Genomic DNA, 18,566 nt, shown 5'->3' on the forward strand with positions numbered 1-18,566 from the left:
CCAGGGCTTTTGTGTGATGGGAGTTTCTTGATGACTGCTTCAATTTCCTTTGCTGATATTGGTCTGTTCAGGTTTTCTGCTTCTTCTTCAGTCAGTTTTGGAAGATTATATTTTTCTAGAAATGTGTCCATTTCATCTAGGTTTTCAAATTTCTTAGCATATAGGTCTTCATAGTAATTTCTTACGATCCTTTGTATTTCTGTGGTATCAGTTGTAATCTCTCCACTTTCATTTCTAATTCTGTTTATTTGGATCCTCTCTCTTTTCTTCTTCATAAGCCTACTTAAAGGCTTGTCGATTTTGTTTATCTTTTCAAAGAACCAGCTTCTGGATTCATTGATCCTTACAATTGTGCTTTTAGTCTCTATGTCATTTAGTTCTGCTCTGATCTTGGTTATTTCCTTCCTTCTGCTTGCTCTGGGCTGTCTTTGTTGTTGTTCCTCCAGTTCTTGTAGGCGTAGGGTTAGGTTGTTTGTGTGAACTGTTTCTAACTTCTTAAGGTAGGCCTGTATTGCTATGAACTTCCCTCTCAGGACTGCCTTAGCTGTGTCCCATAGGTTTTGGGTTGTTGTGAGTTCGTTTTCATTTGTTTCCAGGAAGTTTTTGATTTCTTCCCTAATCTCGTTCTTGACCCATTCATTGTTTAATAGCATGCTATTCAGTCTCCATGATTTTGAGTGTTTTGGGTTTTTACCCTTGGGGTTGGTTTCTAGTTTCAGACCCTTGTGGTCAGAGAAGATGCTTGATATGATTTCAATTTTCTTGAATTTGTTGAGGGTTGCTTTGTGTCCTATCATGTGGTCTATCTTTGAAAAAGATCCATGGACACTTGAAAAGAATGTGTATTTTGCTTCTTTGGGATGAAAAGCTCTGTATATATCAGTTAAGTCCATTTCCTCTAGGGTATTGTTAAGTGACACAATATCTTTGTTAATCTTTTGTTTGGAAGACCTGTCCATTTTTGATAGTGGGGTGTTAAAATCCCCTACTATAATTGTGTTGCTGTCAATATCTTTCTTGAAATCCTCCAAGATTTTCTTTATGTATTTGGGTGCTCCTATGTTGGGTGCATATATATTTATAATGTTTATGTCTTCTTGGTGGATTCTTCCTTTGAGTATTATGAAGTGACCTTCTGGGTCTCTCTTTATGGCCCTTCTTTGGAAGTCTATTTTGTCTGATATGAGTATTGCTACCCCTGCTTTTTTTTCCTGTCCGTTTGCTTGGAAAATTTGTTTCCAGCCCTTCACTTTCAGTCTGTGTGAGTCTTTTGTCCTGAGATGGGTTTCTTGTAGGCAGCATATGTGTGGGTCATGTTTTCTTATCCATTCAGCTGTTCTATGTCTTTTGATTGGAGCATTTAATCCATTTACATTTAAGGTTATTATCGATAGGTAGTTATTCATTGCCATTATTTCCTACCTGTGTTCCTCTGTCTTTCTCTTTTCCTTCCTTTCCTTAAAGCAGTCCCTTTAGCATCTCTTGCAGAGCTGGTTTGGTGGAGCTGTATTCTTTTAGACTTCTTTTGTCTGGGAAGCTCTTTATTTGGTCTTCTATCTTGATTGAGAGCCTTGCTGGGTAAAGTAGTCTTGGTTGGAGGCCTCTGGTTCTCATTACTTGGAATATTTTTTGCCATTCTCTTCTGGCTTGGAGCGTTTCCATTGAGAAGTCAGTTGCTAACCTTATTGGGGCTCCCTTGTATGTTACTTCCTTTTTCTCCCTTGCTGCCTTTAAGATCCTCTCTTTGTCTTGGAAATTTGCCATTTTAATTATGATGTGTCTTGCAGTGGGTCTCTTTGGGTTCCTCTTGTTTGGGACTCTCTGTGATTCCTGGATTTGGGTGACTTTTTCTCTCCTCAGATTAGGGAAATTTTCCATCATTACTTTTTCAAACAGGTTTTCTATCCCTTGCTCTTCTTCTTCTCCTTCTGGTATTCCTATTATACGGATGTTGTTACGTTTCATGTTGTCCTGCATTTCCCTTATTGCCTCTTCATTCTTTCTGAGCCTCTTTTCCTTTTCTTGTTCCTTCTGGGTGTTTTTTTCTACTTTATCCTCCAGCTCGCTGATCCGATCCTCTGCTTCATCAAGTCTGCTTTTAATTCCTTCTACTGTGTTCTTCAATTCAGAAATTGTATTCTTCATTTCCTCTTGGCTCTTGTTGATATTTTCTATTTCCTTTTTCATGTTGATATAGTTTGCAGTGAGTTCATTGTAGTTTCCTTGTAGTTTCTGGTAGTTCTCTTTGAGCTCAGAGAGCTCAGTGAGCTTCCTGATGACCATTGCTTTGAACTCAGTATCTGATAGTTGACTTGCCTCTTTTTCGGTTAGTATTCTTTCTGAGACTTCCTCCTTTCCTTTCATTTGGGAATTGTTTCTTTGTCTTCCCATTGTTTGTGAGGCTCTTCTTGTTGGCCTCTGCTTCTTAAATTGCTTTGTTCTGAATCCCTGGGTTTATGATATGAACTTCTATGGTAGAATGCCAATGGGATTCGGTGGTGCTGTCTCCTTACTCTCCTGTGCTCACTGGTCTTGAGCTGACGTTTATGTGTTTAACACGGTCTAACTCTAGTCTTTTCAGCACTCCAGGTTTTGTTGTCGCACCTGTGGGAAAAATAGAAAGGGGGGGAGAAAGAAAAGGAAAAAACAAACAAACAAACAAACAAACAAAAAAAACCAAAGATGGGAAGGAGGGAAAAAGGAAATAGGAAAGGAGGAAAGGGAGGAAGGAGGGAAGAAGGATTAAAGAAAGATCGGAGGCAAGATAAGAAGGAATTTTAACAAAAATTAAAACATAGAAATAGATAAAAGAAGGGAGGAAGAAGACATAAAAATGGTAAAGGATGGGAGGAAGAAGGAATGAAAGAAAAAAAAGAGAGAGAGAGGAAGAAGGAGTTCAGGGGGAAAGGAAAAGGGGAAAAAAAAAAAAAAAAAAGGGGAAAAAAAAAAAAAGAAAAAAAAAAAAAATCTTCTGTTGGCTTTAAACCGTTCAGGTTATTTCTGCTGTTGTCCTGTCTGTGCAACGGGAGGCGGTGGTTGGAAGGATTGGTTTCACTTTTCTTCCTTCCTGGGTCACACTCTTCACTGTTTTGTAGGTGTGGTCCCTGGCAGGCAATCAGGCCGTTGATCAGCCAATCCAGCAGCTTTGTTCTTGGGACTCTCGAGTGGCCGCTCCAGCCGCTTTGGCTCCGGACGCGTGCGCGCGCAGCAGGGGAATCCAGCCGCTTCGGGTTTGTGACGTTATTTGGGCTCTGAGCGCGCAGCCGGCCGACCGATGGAGCCGCCCAGGCTAGGGAGGCTGGCGCGCCGCAAACTGCTGGTTCAGCCGCCTTGGTGTTACGTCTCTCGCCAGCCCCTTTGTGCTTGGGAAGTGCGCATCCAGCCGGCCCTACGCTTGGTGAGCACGCAGCCCGCCGCCGAGCCAGAGGCTCTACGCTTGGGGGCCCGATCCAGCTGTCCGGGGCTTGAGACTCTCGGGTGGGCGGGGCCGCCCTGGGACCGAATCACGCGGTCCTCGGTTCCGAGGTTTTGGGTCTGTGGGTGGAGCAGCTAGTCTCTGCTCCAAAAGATCTCGGAGGTTTCAGGTGTGGGCGCCCCTCCGGGGTTTCAAGTATGGGCCCCGTTCGCTAATCTGCGCGCGCGCTACCGCGAGCAACCGGACCTCAGGTGAGCGCCGGTGCTGCTTATCCCGCGTTCCCCGTTCGCAGTCCAGGGGCGGAGGGGGGAGGGGCGCCAGGGGCCTCGGCCACCACCGAGAGTTCTCTAACTAGCCCCTGAGTGTCTCTATTTTCTTTTTCTTTTTGAGAAATTCCTCCTTTTCAAGCCCCCCTGGTCCAATCAAGCACCTGGCTGCTCACAGCGCAGCCTGGCCCTCTCTCAGGACTCCTGCAGCAGCCCCTGCGCCAGGGCTGGCGCCTCTGCAGCCCTTGTACCGCGCGGTCCCGGGTCCCGGGGACCTTATTGTCCTTGAGCACTCTTCTTACCGTCAGATCTTTCAGTGTCCTCTATCTTTGGTCTCTAATCTTCGTATATGCTGGAGTACTGTTGGCTGTTCGCTCTGCTCCTCAGATCAGCTAGGTATTTCCCTGGCACTGAGGGGAAGTGAATTCTGCTCCCACCTATGTTGCCGCCATCTTCCCTCAAATATCTTCTCTTTATTTTTTTGAATTCTTGTTTCTTCATTCTGTTCTGATTGGATGTTTATTTCTTCCTTTTGTTCCAAATTGTTGATTTGGGACCCGGTTTCCTTTCTGTCACTGTTGTTTCCCTGAATATTTTGCTTTATTTCACTTTGGGTATCTTTCACTTGACCTTTCATTTTTCGACGAAGCTCAGTCAATTCTGTGAGCACTTTGATTACCAGGGCTTTAAACTCTCCATCAGATAGGCTGGCTATCTCCTCATTGCTTAGCTCTCTTTCTGGAGTTTTGGTCAGTTCTTTCATTTGGGCCATATTTCTTTGTCTCGGCACACCTGATAAGTTGTAATGGGGTGGGGCCTTAGGTATTCACCTGGGCAGGGCAACCCTCCTTGCTGCGCTGAGGTGCTGCCTATGGGCGGCGGGTAGGTGGGGGGGTCAGAGAGGGAACAGTGCAGCTCACCTGCTCGGCTCTAGCCCCACTTCCCAACGATCTCTCATGTGAGACTGGGAGTTTCTCCCACGGAGGCTACCACCATAGTCCACAGCCAGCTGAGTCTCAGTTTCCTGTTCGGCCAGCCCTGCCCTCATGGTCCAGTCCACCGCCTTGCCGCAGGTTCTCTCTGTCCGCCAGTCATACTGGTCTGGTTGGTCTGGTCGACTGTTCCTTTAATTCCTTGGTTGTTGGAGTTCCATGCAGTGTGATTTTCTGGCACCTGTGGTTGTTTATTGATTTTAGATTGGCTGTTTTCCTCCTTTTTGTTGTGTGAGGAAGCAAAGGGTTTCTACCTACACCTCCATCTTGGCCAGAACATATATAATATTATTTTAAAATATAATAGTACAGAGTCAAGACACATGTAAATATATAACATTTCTAGTGCTCACATTAGAAATAAAAAGAAACATTAATATGTTAATAATTTTAATAACATATTTTATTTAATCCCATATCCAAAATGTTACCATTTCAATATATAATCAACATAAAAATATTAATGAGTAATTTACATTCTTTTCTTTCTACCAAATATCAAAAAACCAATAGTATTTTATACTCACAGCACATCTCAATTCAGATTAGTCACATTTCAAGGACTCCAAAGCTACACGTCTCCCATATGGGACAGCGGAAGTCTGAAGGCTAGGAAGCAACTGCACACTGGATACAATAAATGTTTATTGACTAAATGGATGAATGAATGAGTGAATTAAGAATAAAGTCTATTCACAGACCTGGTAATTTTGTTTCCTCAAGTGTTCAGAATATGTAGGTGCCAAGTTTTACTCCAGAGGCGTGTATAAATAGAGTATATGTTGCTTGATTTGGGATGGAATGCATAATTCAAATAATAAGAGAATATCATATCTCAAATATGATTTCATTTTCACTCATCCATGTTCTATAAATACTCCAAGGTAATGGTAGAAGAACCATAAATTTCATCCACAAAAGTGTCTATGCAACTACAAAAATTTTTGCCACTGAGATGCTGTTTTCATCCATTAATGTTTTTTATTAAAGTGTAAGACTATAGTTTTTACATACTCTCTGCAACAAGATTTTAAGTATTCTATTTTCTTTTGTCCCTTTAAATTTGTTGTTGGCTTTTATTTTGAGTTGGCTACAGATGATGGCATTTGGCATTGTTTATTTACTATAAAATGTCAGAGCAGGGGTAGTTGGACCCTTCAGCTAGGAACAGTAAGGCTATACCATGCATTTTGTGGCTTCAGAATATTTCTTTTTTTATTATTGTTCTTCCCTCATTCAGTGTGTTATGCAAGGAAAGATACTTTTACCTATTTGCCACAGGGTCAGGACGTATCTGTCTAGCTCTTTCTATTTACATTGTGAGCACATTCAGCTGTGGAACTGATCTCCTCCAGTGAAATCTGTTGTGGTATTCTTTTAAAAATTTATTTATTTATTTATTTATTTTTAGAGATTGGGGGAGGGAGGGAGAAAGAGAGGGAGAAAAGTGTTGATGTGCGAGAGATACATCAATTGGTTGCCTCTCATACACCCCCTACCGGGGACCTGGCCCACAACCCAGGCATGTGCCCTGACTGGGAATCGAACCAGTGACCTTCAAGTTTGCAGGCCGGTACTCAGCCCACTGAGCCATTGTAGCTAGGGCTGTTTTCGTATTCTGAAAGCTGTCACTTCTAAGTCAGATCCACCAGATACCCACTAAAACATCCGAAAGTCTGGAAGACTCATGAATATATTTATGTGATATGCTATGTCATATATTTCATTTGATAGCTCTATAGATCCAGGTTAAAAAACGAGATAGGAACTAAAACATGCTTTAAAACAGATACGAGATTACATTTTAGCTCCAACTTTGTGATAGCAAAAGAATACACCTTTCATCTCATTCCCCTCCACAGTTAGATTTCCTGATAGAGACAGAAAAATATGTTTGATTTAAATCTTGAATTTTGGGGGTCAAGCTTTAGAAAAGCCAAATCAATGCTAAATCAGAGGTATTTTCAACATCTACAAATTCAATCCAAAGTGGATACTTAAAAGCTCATATAGACCTAAATGATGTGCTCCCAGATGGTGAATTAATGTAATTTTAGCAGGAAGCAAAGTTGCACAAATATGCAGTATTGAGGACTCACACTGATTTAATGTATCTGTACCCACCACAGTGCAGATGTTGCTTGTCATTTTAATGCCAGTTGTCTCTATTTTTCTCTGTACTACACACTAAAGAATAAGATTTGAGTTCAGTAAATTATGATTTATTTTGTGACTAATGACTTGTTAGAAATTAAAGCTCTCTGTGCACTGTGTATAGAAATCACATTGGTTTTATTTTTTGTACAGGGTTTGAAAGGTGACTTGGGTCCCCGTGGTTCGCCTGGCCCAAAAGGAGAAAAGGTATCATATTCACCAAGAAATGTGCCAATCTTTTCTTAAGAACACCCTGAGAACCTGTGCATTGACTTTGCATTGATACTGTTAACTACCAAAAGTTGATTTTGTTAAAATTAACCAAAGGCTGTTATGTTAAAAGCATCTGAACAAGAAAAGCCTTTTTGGTTCATTTAATTAGTTTGAAGAGACTAAATGCACAATTGCTAGTCGACATTAGTTTGTGTTTATAAGATTTCCCTTTTCAATCCCTTCCTTAACAGTATTAGGTATTCCATCACCGAATTAGCAACCATGTCCTGTATCAGGGAACTTTGCCAGCAGCACTCAGCTGCTACTTTAATGGTGAAGCAGGTGGCCTTTGGGGAAAAGGAGACTAATTTTGTGTCTCAGTCTTAGTCTAAATGCTCCATTTCCTGCCACCTTTTCTTGTATGACATTTTATAATGGCATATTGGCAATTCACCTTGAAGAGAGAATTAAGAAATAGTAGAAGCAAGAATCGTTTGGCTCAAGGTCGTTGGACGATCTCAGTTTGATGAGAGTTGTATATGTGGGTGTTCTGCACTATATTTTGTTCCCCATCATTAGTGCATTTAGAAATCCAAGTCTATCTTCAATATTTACCCCTGTATTGAAGCTGATCTTGTAAATTGGTCCTTAGTGAGTGATTTAAATGATTTAAGCTACATCAGTGTTTCTTGACAATGATTGGTTATTTCTTTTCAGTTTTTTTCCAAATAATGGTTACATAATGCTAAGTCTTAACCTTTCAAGTGACTACATTATATGAGAAAAGAGAAAGGTATGGAGATACTCTCAACATGAGAATACAAGGTCCCGGTGCCCCATGTCACAGAGCATATGGTCTCCACAGTGTCCACTTCAACAAGGATCCCAGCAGTGATGCTTGGTTTTAATGACTAAGAGTTCTGAATTACATGGGGGTGCTGATACAGTAGGGCATATAGGTGACATGTTTATAAATCAGAAAATAGTAATCTTTTAGATGAACTATTTTCTAAAGATTTTGAATAGTTTGTCAAAACATCCACCTGGTAATTTGTATTCACATACATCAGCAAAGAAATTTTAGTATTTAAAAAATACAAAATTTAGGCAAATCCTCTTCCCATTGATGGCAAGCGCAATGCAAATTCAGCAGAGCATTCGAAGAGGCAATGAGACCACTTCTTGCAGCTGGGAGGCATGAAGTGGGGACATCCATTTACTATTTCTGCTGATCCTTATACTAACTTTGTCAGAAAAATTATTTGTCGTTGTGACACTTCACAGCTGCTCCATTGGCAAGTAATCGTATTTGAAGAGATAGTCTTTCTAATTTTGGATCAGTAGACAAAAGAATAGAAATTAGATTATTTTAGCTTTTCAAAGCAAGTTCTACACAAAAGCACGGGGGTGCACCAGGTGATATTTATATCACGAGAGCTAAAAACACATGATATACTTTTCATCGTGCAGAGAATGTTATCAAGATAAACTTCTTCCGTCCTTCAGGACATATCTAGATATTTCTTCTATCCATTAAGAAAAGTTATAAATACCATGCTGAAAAAGAGACTGTTGATAATTGCAACTTTTCTCTGATATGTTTTAGGGAGATACAGGACCTCCGGGGCCCCCAGCCTTAACTGTAAGTATTCTTGAGATCAAAATTCAAGATTGAAATATGTTATCATATTTGTCATTTACACTATATCATGACCAAACCAGAATTTAAGCCATAGAGTGTTTTGAGGCTTGACAGTGACCTCAGGGTGGATCTAGCCAAACCTACAAATATTAAAGATAAGGCATCTATGCAAAGTAGTGAAGTGCTTAACCTGAGGATATATAGGTAGTTACCAGAAAAGTCTGGAAGCGGTACCTATCCTGAGGAATTTTCTCTACCTTCCACATGGTACATAATTTTGACCCTTAAATGTTTGATAATATAGACTTAACATTTAAAGTTAAAGTTAATGGAAGCAGAGACAGTTCTTCTTAATCTGAAAACTGTAAAAGAACAACAACAATAAAAAAACCCTATAATCATCCAGTGGTAAAAACAGCTACCTATTTAAATGGATTGTTACATTCCTCCAAACCTGTCCAAGACTATTATTTTCTTCTAGATGATTTGCTCCTAAGCTTTGCAAATGATAAAATGGTGATATTTTAGTAACAGATTTATGAGAAAAGCTTATAATGTGCACATAATGGGATTATTCTCATTTAAATAGTTCATCATTTATTAAGCATTTAATCATAAATGTGTAATGCTTTTATGTTTAGATACAATTTACTGTTATAGATTTTGTTCATAGGCCATTAAGGATTCTCATTTAACTTAAAGATTTGGTTTAAGAGTGACTCTAGCCTAATGGAAAAGAAGAAAGTTTTTTAAATAAGATCATTTGTAGCCTGAGGTCTCTAAGATTTAATGTTGGTATTACCTAATGACATAAGTTATAAATTGAACTCATCGGTTTTCAAAGACCTTCCTGATTCTAGAAGGTCATCTCTAAAGAAGTCTTCTAACACTGGACAGGGCCTTTCCCAACAGGGCGGCACCAGACTCTCAAAGACTGAGTGGCTTGCACAATATTTACATGTTTCTTCATGTTTAAAAATGTCATTCTGAATAGTACCTCAGTAATGTCTTACGCAACTCATTTTTACCATGCTTACTTAAAGGACATAGATTTATTGATAAATGGAAATTATAAAGAACCAAACAGGTGACTTCCTTAGGAATAACCAAATTCAATTTGCAATGGAATTCTGTGCTTGAAGTTTTTGCTTTCAAGATGGAAACAAAAACTCTCTTTATTTAGAGGAAGTTTTAACTGCATACTATTTAATTTTTATACTATGTGGAGTTGATTTTTTAAATTATTTGGCAGTGATTTGGGGTTAAGCCTGCTCATTTTTCTCAAGTCACACACATGTTTTTCTTCAACTAAGTTATATGCTCAACCACTTCATTTAGTTATCTGATTTCCTAGTTGTTTTCAACTTGTGTTTGAAGATGAAAATGCAAACTATGTGTATCATTTCACCTGCTAGGCAATTTTGACCCTGCAGCCAGAAAATTATATCAAATTGTATCTGTTTTATGGATTTTTAATGACAGCTGATGTCCTTTTGCCAAGTAGCGCCCTATACGTGTCACTGTACTTTTCAGCCAACAGATACTGAGGCAGTACAAGCTAATTTTTATACTTCTCTAAAGCTGTGGCAAGGCAAAAAAAAGAAAAAGAAATGAAATGTTTTATTTCATAAAGTAAAATTTTAATATTATTTGGGTATGACTATATACTCGTCATTATTTTATTAATATAGATAATCAACTGTTATCTGTGAGTGAACTTAAATTAATATGAAATTACCATGCACTAAATATTTAATTGACCTTATAATGCAGACTGATACATTTTAGTGAAGCGATTGATAACAGTCTTCAAGGAAGCCAAAGTAACTGACCTCACTGTATTTGAAATCAATGAGGCACTAAAGTATAGGGGTCAATAAACTTAGAGTTCATCCACCGTGGTTCTCAAAGCTGGCTGCCCACTAAACTCCACTGGAGAGCTTTAAAACATACCAACGTGTGTCTCCACACCCAGAAATTATAATTCGGTAGACATGATGTGGAACCAGTGTATTTAAAAACCTCTCCAGGTGGTTCTGAATATGCAGCTGGGATTGAAAGGCACTGTTTATGGACACTCTAATGGAACAGCTTTTTTCCTACTTGGAAAATTCCTTTAGCTTTTTGAACGAGTTTGGCTTTCATCTCAAATTCATCTCAATGTACGGTAATAAAGAAATATCTTTCCATAAGGGAGGCATTGTAGTAAAACTAAATTAAGATTGAAGCCTACTTGGTTAAGTGGAGGAGATTAGGGCTAGGAAGGTACCTTTAATTATAGCCTTAACCTAGCCATTCAAGGACTCCTGTGGGCTCAGGTGCCTTAATGCATCGCAAAATTTAATGTGCATAGAAACTTTCAGGGGTCTTATTCAAATGCATATTTTATTCTGTAAATCTGAGGTGGGAGCCCGAGAGTCTACATTTGTAGCTTGAGGATGCAGATGCTGCTGGTCCTCAGGCCACACTCTGAGTCACAAGGGCTTAGCATCCAGCCCCAGTTGTGCTGTAGACTCCCCGCTCCATTCCACAGATCAGTGCTTCTCCACCTGTACCGCACATTAGAATCACTTGAGGGCTTTAAAAACTCCAATTCCCAGGCTGAACCCTATGCCAAAAAGTCAGAATCTCTGGTCGTTTTAAATTTTTCCCAAACACTTCCAATGTGCAGCCAAGTGTGAGAACTAATGCTCTGAAAGTGTGTCGAATACTTCTCTCCACAGCTGCTTCTTTCAGAGTTTGAGCAAACATTTTAAAATCCCAGCCTGATTACTTTCAGAACCACTTCCAGGAAATGCAGACTCTCTGTTAATACCTGTGATTTGGTTCCTGATTACTTGATTATAGAGGATGACCTTCCATCTCCACATTTACAGCCCACTGGAAGTCCATCAACAGTCAGGTCCTGAGCAGGACACAACTGGCAAGTCCAGAACATAGAATTCTGGAGACTAAGCCTACAGACCTACACTGCCCTGAATAAATAAGGAAAGAAAGTTGAACACTTTTTTCTCTCTAAAACATACATACTATGTTTATTTTACTTTTATTTGTATTTTGCTTAATAAGAAATTAAGAGAAGTAGTAACTGAACACTCTGAAATGTTGAGTTTACTGACGCAGGGCAATCTACTTGATACAGAACATCTTTGTGAAGGATTCTGTTTATCACCGATATGTTCATGTCCCTGTGGATTACCATGCTTTGGCTATTATTTTAAATTTTAAAAATCATGTAACACCATTTCATTTCAAAAGTTCAATATATAAAGCTATCCATGTATTTTAATTAAATGTTACTTTGCTTTTTATTTATACTTCTTCTTATAACTGACTGTATATAGTTGGGTCTCAGTGGAGGAGATGGACAAAGGAGTAAGAGAAGTCAAGTGTAGAAGGAAAAAGAAAAGGTGAGAGAATGGTATGTAACATAGGTCAGAGTCCTAGAAAGTTTCATTAATTGAATTCAACTGCAACAGTTCTTAATCTTTATTTCACCTTTTCCTTTCCCGTCATCTTGAAGTTTTCTTACTGCCAGTGACCACTATGACCTTACTTCACTCTCCAAAATATAGGAAACATCTTGCTGAGAAAACCAACCAAAATGGTACTGTAGTTTGCAAATGCAGTGGGCACTAAACTCCCTTATTATTTGAAGAAATAAGATCCCTTTTAAAATTCCACAATGGAATCCATTTAGTAGCATTTCAATATGGAGTGAACTCCAATGTGACTGCTTCAAAAAAAAAAAAAAAGCTAAAAGGAAGAAGGAGGAGGAGGAAGAGAGGAGAGGAGAGGAGAGGAGAGGAGAGGAGAGAAGGAAGGAAAGAAGGAAGGAAGGAAGGAGAAGCAGAGAGGAAGGAAGGAGAGGAAGGGAGGGAGGAAGGAGAGGAAGGGAGGGAGGAAGGGAAGGTGGAGAGGGAGGAAGGGAGACAATTACTTTTACTACCTAGCTCAGGAACAAGAAGACAAGAGATTGAGGTAACAGGCTGGGTATCTTTCTAGACATATTTTCAACAAACACAGCTGGTTGAAAATATAAGAAATTAATCAGCTCACTTTGATGTATTTGCAGCCTTTTCACTAATTAGTTTAGTTCTAAATTAACTGTTGTTTAAACATAGTAAGCTCTTATAATTTCTTACAATAAGTATAAAATTAATTTTCTGAAGAAGTGAGATTTTTAAAACCGACTTAAACTAACCAATTGATCTTAATCCTTTTTTATATATCAAACTAATAACTGTTTTTTAAAAACAACACATCTTGTTATATCCTAAGTAATAATGATAACAATAATAAAATAGTAAATGGCAAACACCTATTGAGTTCTTTGTATGTGTAATCTAAACCATTCTTTAAACAACCTTGTAGGATAGAAAGTGGTTATTACCACATTACAGGTGAGGGAACTGAGGACTAGAAAATCTACGTAACTTGCCCAAGGCTCCAGAGATGATGGTGACAAACTAGTATTCAGATGCCTGTTTGACTCTAAAACTGAAGCCTGTGTTTTGAGCTATGCATGTAATTTTATTTAAAGAAGTATTCCTCTTCCTATTTCATTTCATTTTTTGAGCTTTATTGAGATATAATTGACTTTTAACACTGCATAAGTTTAAGATTTACTATGTAATGAATTTACACATGTATAGACTGCAAAATTATTACCACAACAATGTTAGTTAACAGCTGTGGGAAGCAGCTGGGAGAATAGCAGCCAGAGCTCTCAGAGGGCAGCAAAGAACATGGATCCCACTTACCATTTTGCAGATTCCATCTGGAAGGTCACCCAGGAGCCACTGGGGATGTCTCACCTGCAGATCCTCCCCCGTCTGGCCCATGGGCACCCCTAAAGCTATCTGTGCCTCACGCATATACCCCTACCTTCACCCCTGTATGCACCACAGGGCAGTGAGAGAGGGGGTTTGCAGAAAAACAAACCTAAAGTTTTTGTAGAACCACAAAAGACTCTGAATAGCCAAAGCAGGCCTGAGAAACAACAAAGCGGGAGGCATTGTACTTCCTGATTCCTATATTACAAAGCTATATTAATCAAAACAACATGATACTGTCATAAAAATATAACAGTCCACTGGAGCAGAATTGGGAGCCAGAAATAAAGCCGTGCATGTACAGCCACCTAATATTGACAAGGGAGTCAAGAATACTCCCTGGAGAAAAAGAAAAGATAGTCTCAGGAAGTGGCTGTGGGAAAGCTGGATAGTCACGTGCCAAAGGATGAATTGGACTCCTCTCTTACACCACTCACAAAAATTAACTCAAAATGGATTAAAGAATTAAATGTAAGAGCTGATACCATAAAACTCCTAGAAGAAAACATAGGGAAAATATACTTGACATTGGTCTTGGCAATGATTTTTTTTTTATTATGATACCATAAGCACAAGCAACAAAAGCTAAACTAAGTAGGACTCTATTAAACTCATAAGTTTCTGCACAATGAAAGAAACAAGCAACAAAATGAAAAGGCAAATTATGAAATGGAAAAAATATTTGTAAGCCATGTATCTGATAAGTGGTTAATATCCAAAATATTTAAGGAGCTCATACAACTCAAGAGCCCAAAAGCATAAATAATTACATAGATAATTTTTTCCAAACAAATGACATAGAAAATGCCAACAGGTACATGAAAAGGTTCTCAACATCACTGCTTATCAGGGAAATGCAAATCAAAACCACAATGAGATATTACCTCACAGCTTCTGGATCGGCCATCATCAAAAAGACAAGCGAAAACAGGTTGGTGAGGATGTGGAGTCAAAGGGATCCCTTGTGCACTGTTGATGGGAATGTAAATTCGTGCAGCCGCCATGAAAAACAGTGTGGAGGTTACTCAAAACAGTAAAAGCTAGAACTACCATATGCTCTAGCAATCCCGCTTCTGAGGACATATCTAAGAAATGCAATCAGCGTCTCGAGGAGATAATCTGCATTTCCCTGCTCATTCCAGCGTTATTCACAACAGATACTCAGGACACTGAAACAACCTAAGTGTCCATTGACAGACAAATGGAAAAGCAATATTGTATATGTTTTTATGTATATATGTATATATGTGTGTATATATCATATCATATTTATATGTACATACATTCAGCCATAAAAATAGGAAATCTTGCCATTTGCAACAGCATGTTTATATGAAGGGCATTACACTAGGTGCGATAAGTCAGGAAGACAGCACTAAAGTGCTCTCACCTATACACAGAACCAAGAAAAAGCCAATTTTATAGAAACAGAGAATGGTGGAGAGTAAGGGAAATAGGAAGCTACTGTTCGAGGGTACAAACTTCTAGTTACAAGAGGAATAAGTCCGGGGATCTAATGTACAGCATGGTGACATGGTTAACAGCACTGTACTATATATTTGACAGTTGCTTACAGACTAGAGCTTCAATGATACCACCACACACACAAACAGGTATTTATGTGAGGTGATGGAGACGTTAACCAGCCTTTATTGTGGGAGTTGTGTCACCATACATAATGTGTAAAGTCATCAACTTGTGTACCTTAAATCTTACACAATATTATATGTCAATTTTATCCCAAGAAAGCTGGGGGAAAAGTGAGTAACTAATGAATTTAAAAAGTTCTTCTGTTGACATCATTGTGTGAACCTCACTGAGTGCACTTACACAAACCTAGGTGGAATAGCCTATTCCACTCCTAGGCTACATGGCATAGTGTATTACTCCTAGGCTACAAGCTACATGTCATGTTACTGTATAAAACAACACAAGGTTAAATTGAGCACAAAAGAAAATGATGCAATTAAGAGGCAAAGTAAGTACAAGATATATAGGACTGCTGCCTGCATAACAAGGCATACTGTTTTACAGCAAACTTTTTTTAAAGTAGAGAGGCTACACTCTAAAATGACCATAAAAATATGACATAGTAAATACAGAAACCAGTAACATAGTTGTTTGTTGTCATCATCAAGTATTATGTACTGCACATAATTGTATGTGCCCCACTTTATACAGCTGGCAGTAAAGTGGGTTGTTTACACCAGCATCAGCACAAACAGATGGGTAAGGTGCTGCGCTACATTACAATGGCTATGATGTCACTAGACAACAGGAAGGTTTTAGTTATGTTATAACCCAATGGAACTACTGTTGTATACGTGGTTCACCATTGACCAAAACATCACCATGTGGCACATGACTGTATTTATGGGAGCTAAAGCCAACATTGAATAAGGAACACTTATAATAACATCCAAATTTGTTTGAGTAAAATACAGGGTATCTAAGATTATAATGCAAACTTATGTTAAAGGTATATTCTGATAAATTATTCTGAAATCATGAAGACTTTGACTTATGGAATTTCCTCAAAAAACTTAAAATGGAACTGCCTTTTGACCCAGCAATTCTGCTCCTGGGATTATACCCTAAGAATTCTGAAACATCAATTCAAAAGAACTTGTGCACCCCTATGTTCATAGCAGCGCAATTTACAATAGCCAAGTGCTGGGAACAGCCTAAGTTCCCATCAGTAAATGAGTGGATCAAAAAACTGTGGTACTTTTGCACAATGGAATACTAGCAACAGAAAGTAAAAAGGACCTTCTACCTTTTACAACAGCATGGACGGAACTGGAGAATATTATGCTAAGTAAAATAAGCCAGGCAGTGAAAGACAAATATCATATGACCTCACCTATAAGAGGAACCTAATGAACAAAATAAACTAACAAGCAAAATAGAACCAGAGGCATAGAAACATGGAACAGACTTAAAGTGACCAAAGGAGTTGGGGGAGGGGGATAATGGTATAAAAAACAGAAAAGAACTAGTCAAAGAACGTGAATGAATGACCCAGGGACGTGGACAACAGTGTGGGGATTGACTGGGGGAGTGGGGCATGGGATGGGCAGAGGAGAGGAAAGGGGGAAAAAGGGAATAATTAGAATAGAAAAATGATTTTAAAAATCTAAAAAAAGGTAAATATTTTATGGTTTATTTGTATTTTTTATTTATAGTATTTTACATTAGCTTTTTTCCTTACATTTAAGTAAAGCTATAAATTCTTGCATTTAAATATGCAGCTATAATAAGTACAAATTCTTTGTTTCTTTGTCATTTGTCATTAAAATCTTAATGTAAATGTAGTGTGTCTTTACATATAACTTCTTAAAATTGTGTATATGTTTTATATCTTTACCATTACTCACTATAACCAACTTCTCAAATAAATAGACTGCTATTTTTATAGTACAGTTTTGCTAAAATCCCTAACTGAAGCTTCAGAAGCAAGGCATTATTAAAATGAGTCAATTGGTTAACGCTTCCTTCCCTCTTTTCTCCCTTGGTTTTAGCATGTCAAGTCAGAAGAGACAGGTGGAGGAAGGTGGAACAGTGTGACTTCACATAACATGCCCACTAATTTTAGTTCCCAGGGTAACTGCCGCATTGCTCTGGCCCTGTCTCGTAGGGGAGTTATTAAATACTCATCCAGATGGCACCAAATGTTTACAGAGAAGCCAAAGGTTTAGTCAGTCAACAGCAGAAGTGTCTTAGACATGCTTACTAAATGGGACTTTAAATGCCAGTTCCTTGGGGCCCAGATAAATCCAGCTTAAGTGAAAATTAGGCACAGAGAGGAAGGACAGATTTCACCGCATGAAAACTACCTAAATACCATAAGCAACTCGGAGAAAATTTCAGCTGCTTATTTATAAATCAAATGACACACACATTAACAGATGGCCCTAACGCACAAGAGATCATATAGTATTCATATAAGGGAAGCCTTGAAATACACTTTTTCTAAATTAGTACATACAAGATACGGAAATGATCAGTTCAGTAGATGATATGGTCCCTTCCCTCTCTTCCTCCATCCTTTTAACCCAGCCAGTTATTTTGCATTCTAACTACCTGCCAGATGCGGTGCTAGGTACTCAGGACACGGACAGCTGTCATGGCCTTCTCGGAACTTACTTGGTTTAAGAAGAAGCAACCACTTCATTAAAATTGGTCATTTTTAAACTGATCATTTGCAGTTAGTATATAAATAGCCTACAAGTATTTGTACAACTGTTGTTATGCTGGCACTACACAAAAACATTAGTTATTTCTGAGAAGATAATTTTTACTAGAATTCTTATGCTGTAATTTAGTTATTTACTTTAAATACATTTAATTCACAGATTCAACTACTAAATAATTATTTTTTACTAAAATTTCTAAGGAACTATAACACTTTTTTTAAGTGAATGAAATATTCAAGTTCTTGTTAAATAATTTCTCTTTCTGTTCTGACTAGAATAAATCTATGTTCTATAGCATATAGGTACTATATATATTTATGTGTATATATGGATCTATTTTATGTGTATATTGTCCATAATATATAGACTATAGCATAGTAATTAACAGGCAACTCAATTTAAGATTATTTTAAATTTCTCACATATTAAAATCTGAGTTATTAAATGGTCTATGAATTGCTTGAATTTGAATTAGTACTGTTAGTTTTTAAAAGTTGCATAATTCACATTTAATTCATTAATTTTCTGAAACTGGTGATCCAGCTCAGTATTGGGATGTTTAGGGTATGAGTGGGCCAGTAGGAGGACGGCAGTTGAAATTTTTTTAAAAATGACTCCTTTTTTAAAATTTGTGGGCAAAAGACATATAAATGAATTTGTTGATTACAGTAGAAGGAGCTTCTGTATTATAAAGCTATTTTTATTGACTCTGTGTAGAAATATAGTGGAGTTGATGCTTAGGGCCCTAGAAAGATTTATGTCTAGCCTAAGAGAAGATTTATGTTTTGGAAAACCTACCGTCAGCTCATTTGACAGTGAGGTGATTTATATGTCTTACATTAGATGAATGATT

General features: G+C 38.2%; 1 protein-coding gene across 1 annotated transcript in view; it reads left to right on the plus strand.

The window, feature by feature from the left end:
- COL19A1 (collagen type XIX alpha 1 chain) overlaps positions 1-18,566 on the plus strand; it is a 335,696-nt gene that overhangs the window by 151,602 nt on the left and 165,528 nt on the right. The window contains exons 13-14 of the mRNA XM_045184877.2: positions 6,981-7,034; positions 8,647-8,682. Of these exons, the coding sequence (XP_045040812.2) occupies positions 6,981-7,034; positions 8,647-8,682 (90 nt within the window). The remainder of the gene's footprint in view (positions 1-6,980; positions 7,035-8,646; positions 8,683-18,566) is intronic.

The sequence above is a fragment of the Desmodus rotundus genome, chromosome 11, assembly GCF_022682495.2.
Source record: "Desmodus rotundus isolate HL8 chromosome 11, HLdesRot8A.1, whole genome shotgun sequence".
Taxonomy (NCBI): Eukaryota; Metazoa; Chordata; class Mammalia; order Chiroptera; family Phyllostomidae; genus Desmodus; species Desmodus rotundus.